We start from the raw sequence: 23,045 nt of genomic DNA on the forward strand, positions 1-23,045 counted from the left end.
TACATTTTACAGCTTGACCACTGTTGGGAGAGTTTTCCTGTGACAGTCGGTCTGTTCTGACTTTGGTGTTGCTGTCTACTGAGTGCCAGGTTCCTGCACAGAAGTGTTCTGAATTGTGTAATTTCTCACTGACATTTTTGTAAACTGCTAGTCTGTGATAGCCTATGTAGAAATCTGATATGAACATCATAGTCAGATTAGGTAATACTTACAATACAGCTGAACACTGATGTCTGTACTTTGAAGTGTTCTATAGCTTTACTACAGACCGTGTATTTGCTGCACCTGTAGCCAATATATATTTTCATTGAAGTTTCTTTCCATTTTTGAGGGAAGTTTAACTTTATATTGATAACATAGTTAGATGTGTAGTTGAATTTGAAGTTATTTGATTAATCATACTTCTGTTATTTTCTGGATGGAAAGATGCTACATTTAATGGAAAAGATTTGAGCAGTACTGACAGTTCCCAGCAATCTCAAAGTTAAGACCTCATTTTCAGGTCTGGCTGAATCCTGTTTTTCCATCCCGAATAGATGCCCTAGCAGATTGTTTATCAAGATATTCAAGGAGTATTGCTTTTAAAATAACTTACATATATTCAACTTGTTACATTTGAAGCACTTAAAGTTCCCAGTTGGCTCTTGTATTTATAGTCATCCTACTTAAAGCTTGTTTTGTTTAACATGAGACTGATCTTATACTTCTAATACTGTTCCACAGCTTCAAAGGAGCATGTGCAGTTGTACTTTCCATGTGTAAACATACATATGCTAGACCTTTCCAAAGCAGCAGTAAATTTTTTAATGAAGAATGTTCTTGTGACTCGTTTGCCATTCTGCTTGAGTATTCTGCTCTCTGCAAAGCTGGTGTACTGAGCAGCTTTTCCCTAGCTGAGAGCTGTTTCCTCTAAGAATAACATAGCAGTGGAAGACCTGTTACATATGGGACAAAAATATGTTTCCAGTGCAGATCTCTGCAACAAAAACTGGTTAATGCAGTCACATATGACTAGAAATGTTGCATGGTTCAGTCAAAATTACAAACCAATTGCAATGTTTATCAGATGCTACTTGTACTATAAACTTTCCAATTCTTTGTTTACACATAGCATGCTGTGAAAAAGTAATGCTGTTTCAGTGGAGCAAGTGTACAGAATACCATGTTAAATGTTACTTTTTGAATGACAAGTACAAGCTAAGCTAATTTAGATAAATACAGGAAGTTTTTTGTTCTGGAGTTTAGTATTTCACATAGCCTGTGTGTTCAGTGGTGGTGTTAACACTAGAAAAAAGTTATCACTTGTTTTATTTCAGGAGTAGCTGTTACCAGTGCTGGCAGTAATGTATAGCAACAGTAATCTTCACTTACACAGCAAGTCAGCATTATCTTGAGATGCTAAATCAGAGTAGGATTTGATGGTGTATATATAGTGAAGCGTATGCAGATTACACACACACTTATTGGAACTGTACTGGTCAAGAAAATATGCAGTTCACTAGCAGTGATATGTATCATAAGGCACACCTCCAAACTTGATCCAGGGCAAAAAGGAGCTCTAGCTGTGCTTGATTTCTAGCAAACTAAATTCTGAGTGTATCTGACTCTGCATTGGATATATTTAACATTAGAAAGTGATTACAAGTCACTAATGGAGTTATTTAGTTGTAAGGAACCAAGTGTATAGAAAATCTAAATGCTAATAAAACTCATCTTTCATTCTTTCTGTGAAAATATACAATAAACTAAAATACATGAAATTTCTTAGAGTGTGGGTCAGCTCTAAAGAAACATCTAATAGAAAGATACTTTCTCTACTGCTTACAAAACATGACTGATTTCTCAGCTGATCAGGGAACAAAGGAAATGTATAACTTTTCAGACTTGTGGGATGGGTTACTTTTGCTTTTTGTTCCGTTTTAAGTATGGTACTGCAGAGTTAATGTTTTGTGGGTAGCCACTCCTTGGAAGCTGGTAGCTATTCAGTGAAATTCCTAAGAGTTAAGTCTGCGTAGCCACCACACACTGAGAAATGCTGAAGTTAGTGACTAACCTCGATACTATAGGATTAACTTTATAGAAAAGTAAGTAATAAAAATTTTCTACTAGCTGGGTCAGGATGGCCAGTAGCAAGCTGACTGGAAAGGTGTTTTTGCAGGTACTTGAAGCTGACTGTAGAATACCTAGGTTTTCACTAAAAAGGAGTACAAGATTCTGTGCAGTTGCTTAGCAGACTAGATCAAGGAACAGACCTGAATGAAAACCTACTGGCTTTTTTTGTTTGGTTTTGACAGTTGACTCGGATCAATTTAAAATTACTGTGGAACTGCCCTTTGGATGTGTTTTACTGCAAGGGACAGATTTTTGTCTTGCCCTGTGTGTGTATGAGCATACGCACACGCTTAACAGAGCTTTTCTTAGGGAAGCAGGAGTGATTAGTGATGGCTCAGTTGAATAAACTTAGAGATGCATCTACATCTGAAGTGCTGTTAGTTTTAAAGCAGCACTTTCATTGGGTGTTATACAAAACAGTAAAGCTTCTTACAGAAACAAACTTGGAATCTGTATATGTCAAAGATACATTAAAAATCTAAGGAAACTTGTGTCAAGTAGAATACTGCTTGTCATGTTTTCGTCGCTCTACCTTCATGGCATGAGGTGGTAACATAATTTTTAGTTGGTTGTGGTTTTTATTGCATTGAGATGTTAGCCATATAGTAAAATGTAAGCAATGGAAATTCTCTGTATGAGAACACAATTGGAGTAGTTTATTTGAATAGTCTCTATGGGCTTGTTCTGTGGTTTGTACCTCACTGGGTGGGGTAAATCAGTATCGGTTATATAACAAGTTGTGGAGCAGAAACTTTTTAAGTGAGACTAAGGAAGTTGTTGCAAGTACTCAAGGCAGCTAGTGTATAGCTGCCTTGAGTACAAATGGAAATATTTGGTCATTTGCATACTGTACACTTTTTCCTTTTCACACTGATAAGCCTGACTATCAGTATTTTATGTTTCAAAGTAGTTAGATGGGACATTTTTTTAAATAATAGAGGAATATTGCTTTAGAAAAAGACCAAAATCAACCAGTGTAAGCCTTGCTGAAGAGATTTTTTTGTTTTTTCTGTGAACAGTGTAAGCTTAGAAATGTTGTGATCTTAGATATTATTTTAGTTAAATTTATAGTAAGTCATAGGAAATGGAGCTTCTTTAGGTGGCTGCCCATATACACCTTCCTGTGTGGATACATTGGAAGAGCTTGAACTCAGACCTTTTGTGCAGTGCAGGCGTGCCAGCTGGCTCATGTGTTTGGCATGCTCTGTTCTTTGCTGCCTTGATAAAAAGCACATCTCAATTCATGCCAATCACCTCTTGGCTATAGATGAAGATGCTTCTTGTTTTCATTAGGCTGTAGTAAAATCTTTTTTTCTAATGTGTAGCTGCCCTTTGCCCCCCTGCCCTTTTTACCCCAGCGCAGTTAATTGAATATAGGAGCTTTTTTCTTTGAGTCTATTGGCAGCTTCTTTATTTGAAGCTTCCTTCCCATCAGTATTTCTATCCAGAAAGGTACAGTCAGAGTGTGCTGGATTGGAATACTGTTAATCATGTGATGGGGCCATGCTGGACAGAACTGATCATCAGAAGCATGTCTCTGCTACTGTTAATAAATACTTTTAAGGCCTGAAAGTTCACATCTCTGTCTGCATTTGTAGAGATGGGGACTTCATGTTGCAGATTTACAACATGGACAGAGCTTAACTGGCTCTGGAGCCAGGATCCTCCTGTACAGTGTTTCTAGGGACCTAGAGAATAGGGTGCAAGTCCCTTGTCAAGCTGTTTGTGTCTCATCCATCATGAATAATCAAGTAACCCTTTTCAGGGAGTCTGTGAAGGTGCCTCTGTGAGCAAAGGGGGTTTTGAAGTAGAATTATTCAAGAAATGTTACTTCTAACAAGAATGTTAGAAGATGTTTGTGCCATCATTGCATCAGAGCTTTTTTAGTGCTTTTTTGGGGGAAGGTTCTGTTTAGAATGGTGTGGAGAGCATAACATCAAAAGAAAAGCAAGGAACTAACACTTTATAGTATTTCTCTTTGTTATTTTGTTGGTACAGCTCCCCACCTTTCATTTGTGTTGGCTGTTTGTGTGTGTGGTTACCACTGTCTCGGAAATGGACTGATAATAGAGACAACTCGAGAGAGGGATGATTTAGTACCATTTTCATGTGCCACAGATCAGCCCCAAGACCTGTTCAAAATGTTGTCATCAAATGCCTTCTCCAGAACTCTGAGCTGGCAACTGCTTTCTATTTTTTTCTGTCTTAACTTATTTGGTACCAAGTTCATAAATATTTTTCAGGGTCTATTGATACTGCTTCTGCATGTTGTAAGCATGTACTCATCTGGTTCAGAGATGTTTGATTTGTTGATGGCAAATCATGTGGTGCTTTGGGATCAATTTCTGTCACCTGCAAGGCCACTGTTGTCAGCACCATGCACATAACCTGCAAGAAACAAGTGGGTTTGTTTTTTGTTTTTTTTTAATTTTATTTTATTTTTATTTCAGGAAATAAACTACTGTGGATAATTCTCTATTTAAGAAAAAAGGTTGTTCATGTTTCAAGGACAGATAGCATGACCTTTCTTTGAAAGGCAAGAACACATGCTCTTCACTCTTCTCCTGTGTGCATCCTTTCACCTTAAGTGAAAATGTGACATGCAGAGATACTGCCTTTGCAAGTTGGTTTTTGCAGTCCTTTTTCCACTCTAGATCTTCAGAACCAGCTGAAAAATTGAGCTTCCCAGTGGTGAAGATGACCCATGTTGAGACTTTGAATCGTAAGAAAATGCAGCTGTCTGACATTTGAGCCAAATTATCAGATTCCATAATTGAGAACATCTACCTTAGGAAACATTCTATTTCATTTTCAGACCTTCATCCTGCGGAAGATGAGCAAATTCATGAAGGGTATCCCCTTCTACCTGCTGTTTTCTCTCTCTTTTTCAGGCCCTTCTGCAGTAGACATATTTTGCTAGAACAGTATAAGTGCTTTATCAATGTAAGAGAAGATATTTCTGTGAAATTATTCCCTTATTTTGAAGGAGGGAGACAAGTTTGGCAGCAGCCCTCTCCCTCCTCAGGAAAGGCTACAGTTGTCTTTAAAATTGTCTGCAAACTGAAGTTCAGAAAGGTAATGTTCTGTGTAACAACTGCCTCTGAAATCAAGGGAATGCCTGTATAGGATATATCTGATACAGTTGGTGTTTGAACTTTCAGGCTGCTATTTGGGAGATGCCTACTCGATAATACCAAGGCAGTTCTGATTCCTTGATGTTACACATCTTTCCTGCAACCGAATGTTTTATGTACTGCTTCAGGATTGGGTGTCTCAAAGGAGGTGTGTGTGTTTGTAGGAGTCTAGGTTTGTGTAGATGGGGAATAAAAAGCACCCACACTTTCAGCTCTTTGTTTTTTCCAGTGTGACTACTGATACTGGATGGCTTTTGACTATAGAATGATCACTCTGTGTCATCCTTCTCTTAGAGTTTAATTTGGGAGCTTTTGGAAATAGTTGAATCTGAGTAGGTGAGATTCTTGTGAAGTTTCTGGGGTTTGTTTTATACCTGTCTGTCGAAATCACTGAGAAGTAAATACCTAGAAGTTTCTTAAGAGAAGCCTCACTGGGTCACCTACTTGAAGCCAAAGAACTGTTGGATAATTTTTTCCTCTAACCCTTTGTGGAAGGTTATAAAAGGGATTAGCCAGCTTTGGAAAAGTTTCCAGCTCTGCAATGGGAGTCTCAGTTTTAGCATCCATTGAATTCTGTTTGAAGAACAAAGTACAATCTGAGACACTGAAATTTCAGAAGCTTGTAGATTTGACACTGAGATTAGATTGGACTATATTCTGAGACAGCATCCTCTTCTTTAAGACATCATTTACTCTTCTGGAATGGGTTGCAGTGGACCGTGCAGCTGTTTCAAGGAGAAGAAAAAGTTGCTCTTATTAAAGTAACTGAATAAAATTATTCTGGCTGTAGTACAGCACTGTGAATAGCTGTTCTTCTAAAAGTTTCAGTTATGTTTAAAAAAAAAAAAAAAGGCAAATACCTAGCTTCTCATATGTATGATGATTAGACATTCCATAAAGAAACAGTTGAAGTGGTTTTCTAAAGTCTTCTACTTTGTAGTAATTCCCCAAAGTGATCCATTTGATGCACGATGATGGTGGGCCATTTTGGTGAATTAAATGTCATTCTACACATTTGTGCCAAGTAATGTGTGATCTTGTTCCTCTCTGCTGTCTTTTTACTCTTAAAAAAACTCTTTCCCCGCTGTTTTGTATCCTTTTCATTGCTGATGGTGTTCTAGGCAAGATAACGCACCCCTTGCCTGTAACAGTTAAATCTTTTTATAAAAGCACATACTAGAGCACATATTTCTAAAATATTTCTGGGATTTGCCTGAAGATTCTTCTGCACTAATGTGTAACTCAATTTTCTTAAGTTAAGACAACCATTGCCTCTATATCTACAGGTCAGTAGCATTCTCTCTTGTTTTGGGCAGCTTTCTAGATGCACCTTGAAACTTCATATCTCAGTAGCAGTATTCAGACTTTCCCTTTAGGTTGGTTGCCTTTGAGAACAGTACAGATAATACTAAACGTTCTCAGGAATTCAAACTGGTGCTGAATGTTAAACCTATGGATTGCTTCTGAAACTACCTACAGTAGCTTTTAATCTGTTTGTACACTGGAAGTGCTGGTAAGTTCTTACTGATTTATAATGGCAGCAACTGAAAAAAATACTTAAATGTAGTGATTGTCACAGAGAAATTAACAAGCTGAACCCCCTTTTTTTTAAAAAAAAAGACTATTGATGCAGCTGAAGTCTGACCACTTTATAGTACGTTGCAATGTTTCTAGATGATTGGTATTGATAATTCGGTTCCTTTTCTTGCAGTTGTTTCATTGAAGAAGGAAATAGGGTATTAGTGTTTTGAAGGTTGTCATTGAAACAGAAGTCTTACAAAATATTTTGCCCAACTGCTTCAATAATAAGACATACAATCAATTTAATAATTTATATTCCATAATAATGAACCAGAGAGTTTGAGCCTTTTATTTGACAAATCTGCGTCCCTGTTTGTGCTTGTGGGCTGTTGATTTCATCTCTCACTGTGTATTTCATCTCACCTTTGTTAAGTATGTTTCTTAAAAACCTTTCCCTTTTGCTTTTCTCTTTACTTTTATTCCTTTATCATTCCATTCAATTTACCCTCTACATGGAATATATATATAAAAAAACCCCAACATCCTGGTTTGTTCCCCCTATTATTGTTCTTTTGATAGTCCTCTTTTGCTGTTTGTCTAAAGAAAAGTTTCTGTGGCAGGAGTCACTTAGTATGTGGCATAGCATGCAGCACAGATGTCCATTTAATGTCTGGCCCGGAGGTGCCACCGTAATAGCTACAAGCAATAATAAAAGAATTCTGGCCATCAACCATTTACCTGGAAAACAATAACTTTCCCTTCAGCTGTCCATTACAAAAGAGGACACACAGTATTTTTCAGTGTAATCAGATAAATAAAAACTAATGCTCACAAGAAATAGTAAATTAAGAATTGTGGTTCAAGTGAGTTGTGTTCTTGTTGCTTACAGTTTAAAAAGAAATTAAGATGTGTATGCATGATATCTATTGGTGTCTCAGTTTGCATTTCTCACATGCTGATTTTAAGGCATTTACTGAAGTTTACTTATGATACCATCATTTCCAGTGGAAATAGACTGCAGAGGAATGGAAAAAAGGAGCATTCTTGCCTTTGTAGAGTCTTTACTTCAAGTAGTACAGTTGTGGAAGATGCTTTCTTAACTTTCAATATTATTACACTTGACAAGAATCTGTACTGGGTTGCGAGCACGTACAATTTTAATACTTACATAAGATATAGGAGGGAAAACAAGCCCTTCACTTGTCTCTGCTAATGGGGAAGCTTAAAGCCCATTTCCCCCTTCTTGAATTCGTGCTTCTTAACCTCATTACAGAAGAACGAGCTAAAGTTATAGGTAGACCTATTGAGATTTTAATTTTGATTATTTAAGAGGCTTCTGAAACTGTTGGCCCCAGTTTTGGAATGGCTTCATTCTTGTTGTAACAAAACCTGAGATTTCCTGATGACTTCAGATACGCTACCTTCAGCTTTTTCAGATCCATGGCAAGGGAATGACTGAAGCCTTTTTCCAAGAATAATACCATTTGAAATTAACTCATGGTCAGTATAATAGTATTGCCAGATACCTGAGCTTGATTTTTAGAAATTGTAAAATGATCTTTATGAAGAATACTGTAAGCATTTAGAAATAGGAAAATATTATTGCCTTTAAGATGACAGTGGTGACTCTAGATTACAGGTAATAGATGATAGTAAATCCAAGAGACAGATTTTACTACTAAATTTGCAGTTAATATGGACACATTTCCAGGTCATTTGTTCCTTGAAGTAGTACATGAACCTGGAATTATTTTCCTATATTACTAGCAAGAGACTGAAGCATAAGCATAAAAAGGGAAGATAAATATTTGAGTAGTCTTGAGAAACAAAGATACTGTCTCATTTTGATCAAGCATGTCTGCAATAACCTAACTACCTGATTTGCATTATTTTTGTAGCTGTTGCTTTCACTGAATACTTGTTTCCAAGTGTATTGCTCAAAGTATTTTTCAGATTGACAATTACAGTGTAGCTTCTCAGACTGTAGAAGACAAAACCACTGTCAGAGTTCTGAAATTGGAAGACCTTAGCATTTTTAAAGCACGGTAGAGTTTGGTATTCTCCATCCTCTCAGGGTCGGAGGATTTTATTTCTGTGTTGCTGTAAGCTGATTGAAGACCCTCCTGCTAGGAAGTGAGGCTTTCTTACTGCCTCAGGTCTGTCCACTGCCAGCTCCCCCTGATGATGGAACAAATAATTTGGCATCTGTATGCTGCAGTGGAGCAGGGAGTAAATCACTTGTAACCCTGGATACAGCTATTAGCACTGACCCAAAGCAGGGGTGAGGCACGTGCGGCTCAGAGGTGGTGGCACCATTGTTTTTAGAGGTGACATGGTCTTTGTCCAGCCATGAAGCCATACTCCAAGTGTGCAGTAGTAGGAAAAAATGTATGTAGAGTTGGGGGTGGGGGGAGTGTTTATTAAAGAAATGAAGGGATCTTTCTCCCTTTACACACTGTTCACTTGCAGTCTGGCAAAGCTGGCTGGTCTCAAAGGAATTTGAGTTTACTAACAACCAGATGAAAATAACTTTGGGAATACTTTGAAGTTGCAGTGAAAAGAAGCAGGGAAATAACACTTACTCTGTACATAGACCCTGCAAGCCTCTTACATGAAGCAGATGTGTACTTCTGCGTTTAAACTCATTTTATAGAAGGAAATTCTCAAAGATTTTTTTCTGAGGTTGTTGGTTTCTTTTAGTTAATAGATGTCTGAGGCCAGAGAACAGTTTAATGCGTGTATTTGCCTTTGTCCATTTACTTGTCACTTCTTTCCATTCCTTTATCACTTTGTAGTTATTTGAAGCCCAGTAACATTTCATTATATTTGATGAGATTTTTGCTACCAGAAACCATTTCTTATGAGACTTGCCGAGAGCTTTCCAGAATGTGTGTGTGTTTATATGTTTTATTATACTTTTGAGACGTTTGTACTGGCTGGGTATGACTTGGGTGTGTCACTTTCTCTGCTCTCTTGAAACAAAATGTTTGGCATTTCTTCCCTATTGTGCTGAATAAGGTTAAATAAAGTAGTATCCTTCAAACTGTATACTTTAACCGTCTAGAACAAGGTTTATTCCCTTCCCTCCTCTCCAAAAGTGTGTCTCGAAGTAGATCTGTGCTTTGTCAAATCCTGCTTTTTTAAATGTTGCTGTCTCTCCACGATAATTTCTATTTTACTCTTGCAACCAGTTTTTAATATAGGATCATCTGACTTTTAACCACTGAAGTTTTAGGTTTTTACCATCTCTAGGTTTCACCTAATTGGTGAATGTAGCCGTTGTCCTGCCATGCTTACAGTCAGATCTGATTTTTTTTTTTAAGTCCCTTCTGTGTTTTGGGTTTATATACTTGGGTTGTATTTACTTTTGTCTTTAGTATTGTTCTTGTTTCCCTAAGAGGCTGGGTAAGAGACTTGCTGGATATGTCAGGCATGTTTAGAGTGCAGCTACAAAACAGGCTGAACATTTCATAAAATGCTTAGAAATACGACATGGCACTTGGAAGCCATGGACCTGGTATTGGAATAGTTTATTGTCATGAAGTGCACGGATACTGACATTTGTATGTATTGTGAGTGTCAAACTCCTATAGTGTGTGTGAGTTCAAAACTGTATGGGTGAATTTTGAGTCTTCAGCCTTGGAATGAACAACAGTATTGTTGACAGGGTCTGATTTTGGAAAGTATTAGCCTTAAATCAATAAATACAGAGATTTTTACGTAAAAAGATGCAGGCCATAGTCTAGGCAATAATATATTTTTAACAAAAAACCCCCCCAATCTTTAATAGTATGTGTCAGTCTGACAGAAGACCACAGAAGTCCTCTTCTGTATCCTCAGTGTTATGGGAAGTTCATGCAGAGTCTTTTCCAAAGCACCTTTCTTCAGTTGGCTCAGTTTGGACACTTAAAAACTTAATAGCAACAACTTAATAATTATACTAATCTAATGTACCTGATTACTTTCTGCTGTAAGCTGATAAAGATTATAGCTGTTTCCCTGCTGTATCACTAGTTGAAATGGCTGATCAAAGGTAGCTTGTGAAAGGTGAAGTAAATTATATAAGGATGCATCCATTTTTTTTCAAATTAAGTAATTATTTAATATACTTTCTCTAATTTTGCCCAAGCATTTTTTTAGTGTATTAATTTATGGAAATGTGACAGTAAAGCATATCTTTATTTTTTCTTCATATGCAGGTTTCTACAATCCAAGAACTTGTTACTGGTTATGAAGCATCTTTGAAAACTTGTGACCTTTTTAGTACATGTGGTAGGTTTCTATGGTCTTACATTAATTACACTGTAATTACTAATACTGTTGATGGCAGTTATCAAGAACTTTTGAAGTGCTGATACTTTTTGCAAGAAAATAGCTGTAATACCTTCTAGTAAATGAATGCATTACAGGAAATATTTGCTGAATTTGCCAAGCTTTGTTTTTTGTGTTTGTTTTTCCACATGCAGTGTTTGGCCTTACTGGTTACTGTAACTTTCTCTATTTTGTTGCAGAAAACGGAGAGAAGGAGCCCCCAACAACACTACTTTGGGTTCGGTATTTCCTGGCACAGCACTTTGACAGACTTGGCCAGTGTTCTTTGGCCTTGGATTACATTAATGCTGCAATAGCAAGCACTCCAACGTTAATAGAACTATTTTATTTAAAAGCAAAAATTTACAAGGTAAAAAGGGAATTTGGACTTGTAGAGTACCTAGTTTCTAAATAAAACCAACCCATCAAACTGGTGTGAATGTGTGGTTAGTATTTCAATTAGCAATGGTTATGGGCATCAGTTTTCATGTGGGTTTCTTCTTGGACACTGTTCTGTCAGAAAGAAAGTGAAAACCCTTTTGTTTAGGTTTTACAGAGCAAGTCACAACTTACAGAAAATTGTCATTCAGAAAGAATGTGGTGGCAGGGGGGAGTGAATAATAATACTGCCTTTTGTTATTTCTGAAGGTGAAATACCAATAACTATAGATTTCAGGAGATGGTCAATAGCAGGCTTATAGTGAAAGTTAACTGTTTAATTTCTCAACAGCACGTAGGTAACCTTAAGGAAGCTGCCAAATGGATGGATGAAGCGCAGTCATTGGATACTGCAGACAGATTTATCAATTCTAAATGTGCTAAATACATGCTGCGCGCAAATATGGTGAAGGATGCAGAGGAGATGTGCTCTAAATTCACGAGGGTAAGTATTTTGCTTTAATGAAGAGAGATTTTACTTGCCTTTGGTAATTTATTTTTCACTCATGTAACTTCTGACCAAAATAAAAAAATTATCTTTTATTAGTGTCCATTTTTAAGATAATGCTATTAAACTTAGTGGTAAATAACTACATAGAATCATAGAATGGTTTGGATTGGGAGGGACATTTTAAAGATAATCTAGCCCAACCTGCTGCCATGGGCAGGGTCGTCTTCCACTAAATCAGGTTGTTCAGAGCCCCATCCAGCCTGGCCTTGAACACTTCCAGGGTGGGGGCATCCACAACTTCTCTGGGCAACCTGTGCTGGTGTCTCACCACCCTCACAGTAAAGAACTTCTTCCTTATGTCCAATCTGAACCTACCCTCTTTCAGCTTAAAACTATTATTCCTTGTCCTGTCACTGCAGGCCATGGGGAAAAGTGTGTCTCAGACTTTCTTACAGGCTCCCTTTCAAGTATTGAAAGGCTACAATGAAGTTTCCCTGGAGCCTTCTCTTCTCCAGGCTGAACAATCCCACAAAACAACCCCAACTCTCTCAACCTTTCTTCTCAAAACAGGTGTTCTAATGCTCTGTTTTTTGTGGCCCTCCTCTGGAGCTGCTCTGACAAGCTCATGTCCCTCTTATTTGGAGCCTCAGAGCTGGATGCAGTATCCCAGCTGTATAGGCCAAGTAAATACTGGAAAAAATGGTTGTTCAAATGTAGCTGTCCAGAAGTATTTTTTATTGCCACATTTCTAAGTACTTCTCTGGAAATGCAGCTGATGGATACCTTGTTTGCAAAAACCTACTATTTCCCAATAATACCATCCAAGCTAACTGCACAGGAATGTGCCCTGTATTCATTATGATTTAACATTAAAGTAAATTGATTGGGTCTTGAACATTTAATTCCTTTAAGCTAGCTCGTACTATAGCAAATCCTATCATTAAAAGATGGGGTAAGCACTTTAATTTATTTTTTTTTTTACATTGAACAAAATTTTGATTAATGAAGACCAGAGTTCCATATTATTTATGTAACTAAATATGAATACAGTTATTGATGGAATTTCCTGGAGCATATAAATGAATTAGGCTTCTTAGTTCTTCTTAATTTTAGATGTTAAAACATTAGAAATTGAATCTGAACTTCCTAGATATTTCTAAGAACAATTGAAAATTTGATTACTAAAACTCATTGTATATGTGTGTCAGAAGTGTTAGAGCAAAAAGTACAGAACTCTAGCATGGAGACCTGTGGTAAGACAGGATAAATCTGATCCTAAATAATTAAATGTTGTGAGTTGAAACAGGTTTTATTTCTGGTATAAAGACTGTTCTGAAAATTTGGTGGCTAGCATTTATAATATGTGGAATGTGCTTTCAGTTTGTTTATTCTTAATTTAGAGTATTGAAATTATAAAGAAGAAATCCTAGGATTTTTTCTTGTAAAAGTATGAACTAAAAATCTAACTTCATTTATTTAGACTAACAAGCTCTAAGAAACTTATAATTATTTATACTACATGATAAAACAGTAAATATATTGGAGGATTTTTAGACCAGTAGATGCCATTTACCTGATGGGGGGAAAAAACAATGAAAATTATTTGCTGAACTTCAAGCTTTTTTAAAAAATCATGGTATTTTCTGCCCTCAAATTGTGAAAGTAAGACTGTGTATACAAGCATGAGTTAATCTTAAAAATCTGTTGACATACTGATCTTGTTCAGATGTTTTTTTAAAATAATTTAAATGTATTTCTATCTTGGGGAGCATAGAGTATCAAAAGTATTATTCTCAGTTGCTGAGTGTTTAGATCCATTTTCTGTTGTATTCCAAGCAGTTGAAGGACTGGTTGTTTCTTCCTAATGACCTGAAAATAGCCATAGTTGAAAGAAGCAGCTGGTAAATTATAACAGCAAAATGAGATAATGACACTTATTTCAGGAAGGAACTTCTGCTATGGAAAACCTAAATGAGATGCAGTGTATGTGGTTCCAGACTGAATGTGCTGCAGCTTATCAACGACTTGGGAAGTATGGTGATGCCTTGAAAAAATGCCATGAAGTAGAAAGGGTAAGTAAGTGCAAACGCAATCGATTTCTTTCCCAATATTTCTCACACTCTAATGAAGACATTTGGTAATGTAATCAGCTTGATTTTCTTTCTATATAAAGTTTCTAGTATAATGATTTTTAAAAACAAGCTAATACTTGATAATTTATTGTAGTAGATAAGATGTCATCCCTAGCTATTATGTGAAAAATTATTATTTAAAGCGAAAAGGATTCAGTATAAAATACCGTGTCTCCTCACTATACAACTATTTGTACATTAACTTTATGCTCTTTTGCCTATTGTTTTTATTAATCAGAACAATCACATTTCAGTTGGCTTTTAAAGAGTGCCTAAGTCTTTGAACAATCACATAATAGTTTTTGTTAACAAAATGAGATCTTTCTGGGTGGATTTTTTCCCTGCTGACAGATTCTCTTGGATGGTCAGTGTTAGAAAGATATTTCTGTGCATGTTAAATATTGCCTGGAAATAATATCAGTTGTCACTTTATTCATCTCCATCTAATTAAAATAAAAATAGACTAAGCAAGGAAAGTGCATGAGTTGTGTGTTTTTTCTTTTTTTTTTTTCTTGAAGCATTTTTTTGAGATAACAGATGATCAGTTCGACTTCCACACATACTGCATGAGAAAGATGACTCTTCGTGCCTATGTAGACCTTTTGAGATTAGAAGATGTGCTCAGGAAACATGCCTTTTACTTCAAGGCTGCTCGATCAGCAATTGAAATCTACTTGAAGCTCCATGATAATCCTCTTACCAATGAAAGCAAAGAACAAGAAGTGAATTCAGGTATCTAGACCACGCTGGAGGCTCATATCTATATGACAACATATGAGTTGTAACATAAACGAGTTTTTCCTCTTTTCTTTCATGACTTGGTAACAGAAAAGAGGTTGTAGATAGCATGCTACAGCTTTCTTCCTCTATGTTCTCCTCTCATCGTATTGTAAAAAGAGTACATGAATGAACCTTACTGTACTTGGAGCACTTGGGGAGGAGTGGCATTTCAGAATATTAAGAGGAAAAATCAAATTCAGTTCAACCATTTATCCATTTAAAGAAAAGATAAATGTAATTAAAAGATGAATTATGAAACAGTGGATAGATTTTGTGGGAAAGCAGTCTGAATTGTAAGAGTTCAATTTTTATCTAGTGTAATTAATTCATTCTGTAGTAATACTAGTTAACCCTGCATTACATTTTACCATTTTTCATGTTACTTCAGGACCAAAGAATACATGGATAAGTGTGAATTAGCAAATTTAATACATTTAGGAAATTATTTAAAACTAGTGTTGAATGGAAAGCAGACTTTCTTAGGAAACCAGTGGAGTGTAGTTTGGAAATCTGAGGATTCAATGACAAATTAGATATGAGGTCTCTTCCTTCTCCTTTTGTGGAATTTTAGCTACTGTCAGCACTGCAGCACTGTTGACTAAAGGGGTGAAATTAAATGTCTAGCTCTTTGTAAAGGGAAGAATATTTGACATAGGGGAGGAAAATTTAAACTAAACCAAAAATGCCACCTAATATTGCCAGTACAATCTTACCTGCTATTTAGAGGTGACTAATAAGTTTTTTCTATATCTGCCTATCTATAATAAAGTACATATAAAAAGAGGCACATTTCACAGCGCAGTTCAACTTGCATCTCTTTTCTCTCCAATTTTAATTTGAGTATATAATGTAAGATCAGTGTGTGACAGAGGATCTTGACTGCAGTGAGTCACAGAAACTAAGGTGGGGAAGAGTCTGAGAAGTCATGTTAGTTCGTTTGCCCGCTGTGCATTGGGATTCAGTAGGCTCATCCACAGGGGAGAACAGCGTGGTATGAATGGGGTAAAAAGAACACTTGCTTCTCCTTGCTTCCGTACCTCAGAATGGTGGCTGGCCCCAGCAGAAAGGTCATTGTGCTGTAGCCACAAAAAAGATGTGTTAGTCCCTCAATAGCCCATTCTTCTGTTTCTTGTCACATTATTAGCACAGATCCTGTTCTCAGTGAAACGCCACAGTAAACAGAGTGGAAACTATAGTATTCTGGTCAAGTCAGTGGGACAGCAGGGAAGGAAAAAAGAGGGGTGAATGGAAACGCTGAAGGCTCCTCACTTCTGTGTGAACCTGTCGGAAACCATAGAATCATAGAATCATAAAATGTTTTGGGTTGGAAGGTACCTTAAACATCATCTAGTTCCAACCCCCCTGCCATGAGCAGGGACACCTTACACTATATCAGGTTGCTCAAAGCCTCATCCACCCTGGTCTTAAACACTTCCAGGGAGGGGGCATCTACAACCTCTTTGGGCAACCTGTTCCAGTGTCTCACCACCCTCACACTAAAGAACTTCTTCCTAATATCTAATCTAAACCTACCCTCTTTCAGTTTAAAGCCATTCCCCCTAGTTCTGTCATTAACTGCCCTAACGAAAAGTCCCTCCCCAGCTTTCTTGTAGGCCCCTTCAGGTATTGGAAGGCCGCTATAAGATCTCCCCGGAGCCTTCTCTTCTCCAGGCTGAACAGCCCCAGCTCTTTCAGCCTGTCTTCATAGGAGAGGTGTTCCAGCCCTCGGATCATCCTCGTGACCATGTCTGTGTGTTCTGCTTTTCATGCTGCTGTTGAACCTTCGTGGTTTATCTAAATGCTTGTCCAGTCTAAAAATCTGAACACAGCAAGTAGCCTGAAGATTCGTATAATGGTCCTGCTAATACATACCAGAATATTTTGCCTCTCCTCCCCCTGAACAGTATCAGTTTTTGCTTGCAGCCATTCAGCTATCCTGTGTTGTTTGTGGAAAATCAATGCAATTATCGTGGCTGTATATTGTTCAAAGACTTTAATGAAAGATACCAACCTTGTTTTAAGATGGAGTATAAAGCTCTCTGGATGTTTTTAGTTAGTGTTAGAAGAAAGCTGAATTACAGTCAATAGGGGAGTTTAGTATTACCCTTGAAAACCATTGCCTATTTTCTAAGGTAAAACCTCTCATAGATCCAACAACTTTATGTATTTAACCTTTCAAATAGTTGAGATTTCTATAACCACTATGAAAGAAAATATGCAAGATCAAGCGTTGTGTTATGCTGTAAATAGTAGTCTAGTAGTAATGTTGGACTACATAGGATGATAGTCTGGCAAGTGCTGTTATTTATGGAAATCACTGTAAAAGTATGCCATTTTGATATGGTGGAGGGGCAGAGTGGCATATCTGAGTGTTGTTTGAGAGAAACAAGATTTTAAATTAAATACTTTGTTAATATAAAACAAGATTTTAAATTAAATACTTTGTTAATATAAGTTATCTGTTACCTTAATTGGTAGAAAATCTCTCGGCCAAAGAATTGAAGAAAATGCTTAGCAAGCAAAGGAGAGCACAGAAGAAAGCAAAACTTGAAGAGGAAAGAAAACATGCAGAAAGAGAGCGACAACAGAAGAATCAAAAGAAAAAGCGAGATGAAGAGGAGGAGGAAACTAGTGGACCCAGGGAAGAGCTAGTTCCTGAAAAACTGGAAAGGGTTAGCATGGTCTTTCATGTTGACTTCATGTGATTGTCCCAAAAAGTGTATAGTAAGGGATTACTAACAGGTTCTTGTAAAAGAGTCCAGGGGTTTTTATAAAATCATTTTTGCATGCAAAGTACCTTTTTGTAGTCTATCTCTAGTTTCACTAAAGAAATATTTTTCCTCTAATAAATCTAAGTTCTGTATTAATAATATTGTTACTTTCTTTAAATTTTGGGTTCTTTTCAAACAGTAGGCCATCCTTCATTAAAATAGATATTGAACAAAAAGATGGTTCTTGCCTAAAAAACTGGGTTTTGTACAGTGAATAGAGGAAAAACTGACAGAAATGTGATTGCAATTCACAAAACTTGAAGGCATGAACTAATATTTCTCTAAGCATAAAGAACTCTCCTTTATCATAGTAACCTTAGAAGTTTAAGCTTCTTGTTAAAAGGTGATCATATTTGTTTCCTAAATGCTAAATTATGACAGAGTGCATTACATAAGCCGTGCCAGAGTTAGCAAAGGTGTTGTCTTTGTCAACATGAAATAATGAGTAAACTCTTTTAAATCTTTCCGTTCAAATAAAACTGTGGTTCAGTTTAATTGAGAAAGACATCTACAGTTCACCTTTAGCATCTGATAATTTAAATGCTCTGAATAACAGAAACTGTCCTTGGTGCTTTTTGTTTGACATTTATTTTAAGCTTTAAATTTCACTTTGTTTTTATTAAACAGGTAGAAAATCCATTAGAAGAAGCGATTAAGTTCCTTATACCACTTAAGAATCTTATTGGAGATGACATAGAAACACATTTATTAGCATTTGAAATATACTTTAGAAAAGGTAAAGTACTGCAAAATTTTATTTTTGCTCTACAAAATTTTAACCCTTCACTGCAGCCTGTGTTTTCTGACTGTAGCCTAAAATGGTCTGGAATAGAGACTTACTTGAGTGAAGCTGGGGTTTGCATCATATCCAGTAATAGGGGAAATAGCATTTCTGTTTAGCCACCCTTAAAACAAACTAAAAAACTAAAAGTAAGTTGTAGTATATACACTACTAAATGCTGTAGAAGGATACAGTGTGATCTTTAATAATTATTTAGGGGAAAACAAAACCAAACATCATCTATATAGTGTTGCCAGAGTTTGAGCACCAGGCATTTCTATTTTATTAAGCAATTTAGATGGGAAAAGTAAATCTGTTTTCTAATTCTTTGTAGGCATTAATGCTTCTAATGTTTGTACTAGATTTACTAAAGAAAACAGTTAGTTGATATAAAGGGAAAAAGTTCTCTATTCTTAATCTTTGTATGTTTTTGTTTTTTCTCCTTCCCACAGGAAAGTTTCTGTTAATGTTACAGTCTGTCAAAAGAGCTTTTGCTATCAACAGTAATAACCCACGGCTACATGAGTGCTTGATTAAATTCTCTAAAGCTGGTATGTGTGTAGGAAGTACATATGTATGTATAAAGATACGGGAAGTTATATAGTACAAGGACATAGATACATATTTTTGTCATGTATAAATACTCTTGAAATTTAAACTGATATGAAGAAATATAAAAATAAATGGTTTGTTTTCCATAATACACAAGAAAACACAGGTTGTGCTGTGCAGGATACTATGTATGTGTTATATTATACTCCTTCCTTCATTAATCCACCAGGTGGACCCAAAAACTCATTTTGGCTAGATTGCATAGAGGAGTAGGTGTTCCAAAGATCCTTGAAATTCTGAAGTTTTAAGAAAATAAGTGGCAGATATAGGAGAGATTCTGACTGACGCGAAGTATGCGTTGTGAACTTGGAACAGAAAGTTTACATGACAGAGCAGCCTTTAGGAATGTTATATATAAATGCATTGGTAGTACTTGTGTTGACCTGTTTTGAACTGAAATTTGTGTTTCTTTCTGTGCCCATATTTTAAAAATGGGAATTTTAGCAGTGATGTCTGGTTTCAGTTTTCTACAGTTGACTTTTTTTTAATTCTCTCCCTATTCCAGTATCTGACCATAGTAACCTCCCAGAAATTGTGAGCAAGGTCCTAACTCAAGAAATGCAGAAAATCTTTGTTAATAAAAACTTGGAAAGTTTTAATGAAGAATTTCTCAAACACAATGCTACCTCCATTCAGCACCAACTGTCAGGTTTGTTTAACTTTTCAATGCTCTTGAAAAAGAGATGACTTAAGCAATTTAAATCCAGAATCTTTATCTGCAGTCCATAGTTTATACATAAATTCCAATGAACCAGAAGTTCTTGTGTTCACGTTGGGTTTTTTCTGTCTGCTTTTACCATGTTAAAAAATAATAATTAAAAAAACCTCATTCATTTTTTCTTTAGATGCCTAAGGAACCTGCTTCTTACCCCCAAAAAGTGTGGTCAAAACACCACAGATATTCCAGTATGGAAGGACTGTCATCCTTCGTGTTGCAGCTTCTAGTTTTGAAATTACTAGAAAATATAAACCAAAAAAAAAAAATCTATATATTAAAAGCAGTGCTTTTCCCTCTTTTCTTATTAGCTTTATTCTTATTTAGGTCTTCAGCTATGTGTCAGTCTTTCAGAGTTTACTCTGAAACAGGTTTGAAGCGATTGACTTACCTACTGTACAATTTCTAACTTCTTCAACTGTTATCTTTAATTTGCGTTGGGAAATGTAAAGGTCTTCAAATCTTAAGTTTGAAAGTACAAATGGGTGTTTTCTTAGCTTAAAATAATTAGTAGCAAGAAAATTATAAGCAGGATTTTAATCCCATTTCAATTTCTGTACCATAGCCTCCCTGACTTTAAACAAATATAAGTAGTTTAAGTTTTTGACAATGATGACTCAAACCCAAATATATTCAGCAATTTATTTTCTGAAACCTTATGGATACAAAAAGCAGTAGGGAACTAGGGAACTTTCTTTAGTTGGGCAAACAAATTTAATAATTGGGGAAATGAATTGAGCAAGAGGAGACAATACACTTAGAATGTGGGTTTTTAACTTTTCCAGTAAAATGATTTCTTAAGCTTTTTGTGCTTTGTAGTAGATTATGTAGTGAGGTGTGTCTGGACTTTGTATTTGGGAAAAGGAAAGTATGTGAAATGCCTAGACGTTCATTAAGATGAGATTTTAAATTAAGGCAGCAATGATATGAGGAGCAACACAGTATTTCAGAGATGCCTAGACCAGTTTTGATAAACTGCTTGTGGTCCAAGAAGCTGCACAATTAATGTCTTGGTTCTCACAGTGTAGTCAAGTCCAGGCAAAGCACCAAGCTTGCGTTATACTTTCCTTGTACCTTGTACACTTTCCTGTTTCACTCGGCTCCAGGTTAGTAGCCCAGCTCGGCCTTACGTCCTGCCATATGGACGTATACTGGTCTGAATTTCTTCTGGACTGTGTTCCACAGTTGTTCAGTAACTATATTGTTCACTTCCAGCACTTTTCAAAAGAATTCAGAGTATCTCTGAGGAAATGTCTTTTATTCCTGCATTTTTAGGATGGATTTCACTTAGGCTGCTGATTTGAAAGGCTTAGTCGTCAATGTATTCTTTATGTGTTTTTCTTAACTCACAGGTCTTCAGTAAAGTGAGGCATTTCACTTTTGCAGAAGCAGATCTCCTGTGTCCCTCAATCTTTATACTTCTAAGAAATTTCAAAATAGCTTTAGTTTTGTTAGTTTTCAGTTATAAATAAGGGAGGAAAATATAGTTTATTAAAACTTGTAAGAAGTCCTAATTCACATTGGTTTATAAGTTGGGGTTTTTTTATATGTCTGTGTCTATATATGTGGAATTGCATTTAGGAATGCTATTGTCTAATTATTGTGTTCTTTTTTTGTGATAAGGTGCAAAGATGATATATTTCCTGGACAAATCAAGACAAGAAAAAGCAATTGCTGTTGCTACTAAATTGGATAAAAACATGAGAGACAGAAATGTGAAGGTAAAGGATACACTATTTGAAGCCAAAAAATGTGTGGGATCTTAAATAATGTGTACTTAACTGCAGGATAATGTATATGCTTCGTATATCATGATAAATTAATATTATTTGAAAGAATGAGGCTTCGTAATTTTTCCCCTAAGTAACTATAAGATACATGAATACCAACCAAGAACCTATGTTTGCTCAGATGAGTATTGTTTAACAATACATCTTTTTTAGTAATACCACAATTGTAAATAGCACTTATTAACTGTTCCTTTTGTTTCTTTAGACATTAACAAAGGTTTTTGAGGCACTGCTTGATGGCAGTTTTGGAAGCTGCCACACTCAATGTGAAGAATATCAAGCAGCGTGTCATAAACTGTTTCCTTTTACGTCTGCCTTCATGCCTGCCACAAATGAGGACGATAGCAGCATTGCATCTGTGAATCATACAGCCATTAACCATGACTTGCTGTCTAATGAAATTTGAAGTAGTGTGTGCGAGCCCATGTGCGTGTATACCTACATGCACACATGGATATGAAACTCTGACTCTCATTACATGCTGGCTGGATACAGATCAGGGTTACTTTTCCAGGTTGTATTTTAATATCTTTAACAGATATAAAACAAAATATTTGGATAGTTAAATGAAATGGGGTATGCTATTAGTTATTTTTTTTTTTTCTCCCAACAAAAACTGCCAATATTTATGTAAACATTATCCTTAATCAGCATTTTTCATGTTTATACTTGTACAGTTTTAAGTCTTTTAATAATCCATGTTCCCTCCCTCACAAAAAAATATGGATGTTAAAGACTGCTTTCACATAAGTTGCATTACATATACAGATAAATGTGATCATATCTTGTTAATAAATTATCGAGCGTTTTTAGCAGATTAAGACTGAAGTGCTGCTTGAATTGCCCTTTGTCTTTTACTGTTCTTTAGGGGTTTTTTCTGGGTTTGTTTTTGTGTGGGGTTTTTTTTTTATTTTAATTTTATCTCTATCTTTGGTCAGTTTGGTTTCTTTTCAAGCACAGTGACAATGAAAGCATTGAGGGTTTGCATGTTTTTGTCAGATGTGTGTCTTACATGGAACCAATGTTGATGGATATGAAGATTAAGTTTGTGTTTAAAAACAAACAAACAAACCGAAGGCTTTTTGAAAACTATTCTATCTACCTTGTGTTCCATAGCTATTGTTACCTTAAGTTTATGGTCAGTTTAATATTTTAAAGTTTGAGTATCCTGAAGCAATTCCATGTGAAAACATAATTAATTTGATACTGTTGTTTTGTCCTCTGTTCCATCTTCCCCTTTCTCCTCTTCCTTCTGGTTTCTCCCCATTTGTTCATCTGTTGACACTCAAGTTGACAAAGCTGCTCCAATTTCAGGCAAATGCGGAAGGTACAGTAATGGGGAATACAGTACTTCTCTCCATCATAAAAGTTCACTGGTATGTTTACTGTATTATCTCCATTAAAAGTCTTAGTTGTCTACTTATGGCCAATACTCCAGTACTTCTCATGCCTAAATACTATTGCTTTAGGTGCTGCAAAGCAAATAGTATGTGAGGA

At 36.1% G+C, this 23,045-nt stretch overlaps 1 protein-coding gene across 1 annotated transcript in view; it reads left to right on the forward strand.

The window, feature by feature from the left end:
* The window catches only part of NAA16 (N-alpha-acetyltransferase 16, NatA auxiliary subunit), a 55,213-nt gene extending 32,845 nt beyond the window's left edge, over positions 1–22,368 (forward strand). The window contains exons 9-19 of the mRNA XM_010173471.1: positions 10,967–11,039; positions 11,279–11,448; positions 11,809–11,961; positions 13,911–14,039; positions 14,618–14,831; positions 17,358–17,551; positions 18,278–18,386; positions 18,884–18,982; positions 19,549–19,692; positions 21,382–21,479; positions 21,754–22,368. Coding sequence (XP_010171773.1) covers positions 10,967–11,039; positions 11,279–11,448; positions 11,809–11,961; positions 13,911–14,039; positions 14,618–14,831; positions 17,358–17,551; positions 18,278–18,386; positions 18,884–18,982; positions 19,549–19,692; positions 21,382–21,479; positions 21,754–21,954 — 1,584 coding nt within the window. The 3' untranslated portion in view covers positions 21,955–22,368. The remainder of the gene's footprint in view (positions 1–10,966; positions 11,040–11,278; positions 11,449–11,808; positions 11,962–13,910; positions 14,040–14,617; positions 14,832–17,357; positions 17,552–18,277; positions 18,387–18,883; positions 18,983–19,548; positions 19,693–21,381; positions 21,480–21,753) is intronic.
* Positions 22,369–23,045: the final 677 nt, after the last annotated feature.

Source organism: Antrostomus carolinensis, unplaced genomic scaffold, assembly GCF_000700745.2.
Source record: "Antrostomus carolinensis isolate BGI_N321 unplaced genomic scaffold, ASM70074v2 scaffold11438, whole genome shotgun sequence".
NCBI classification, from domain to species: domain Eukaryota; kingdom Metazoa; phylum Chordata; class Aves; order Caprimulgiformes; family Caprimulgidae; genus Antrostomus; species Antrostomus carolinensis.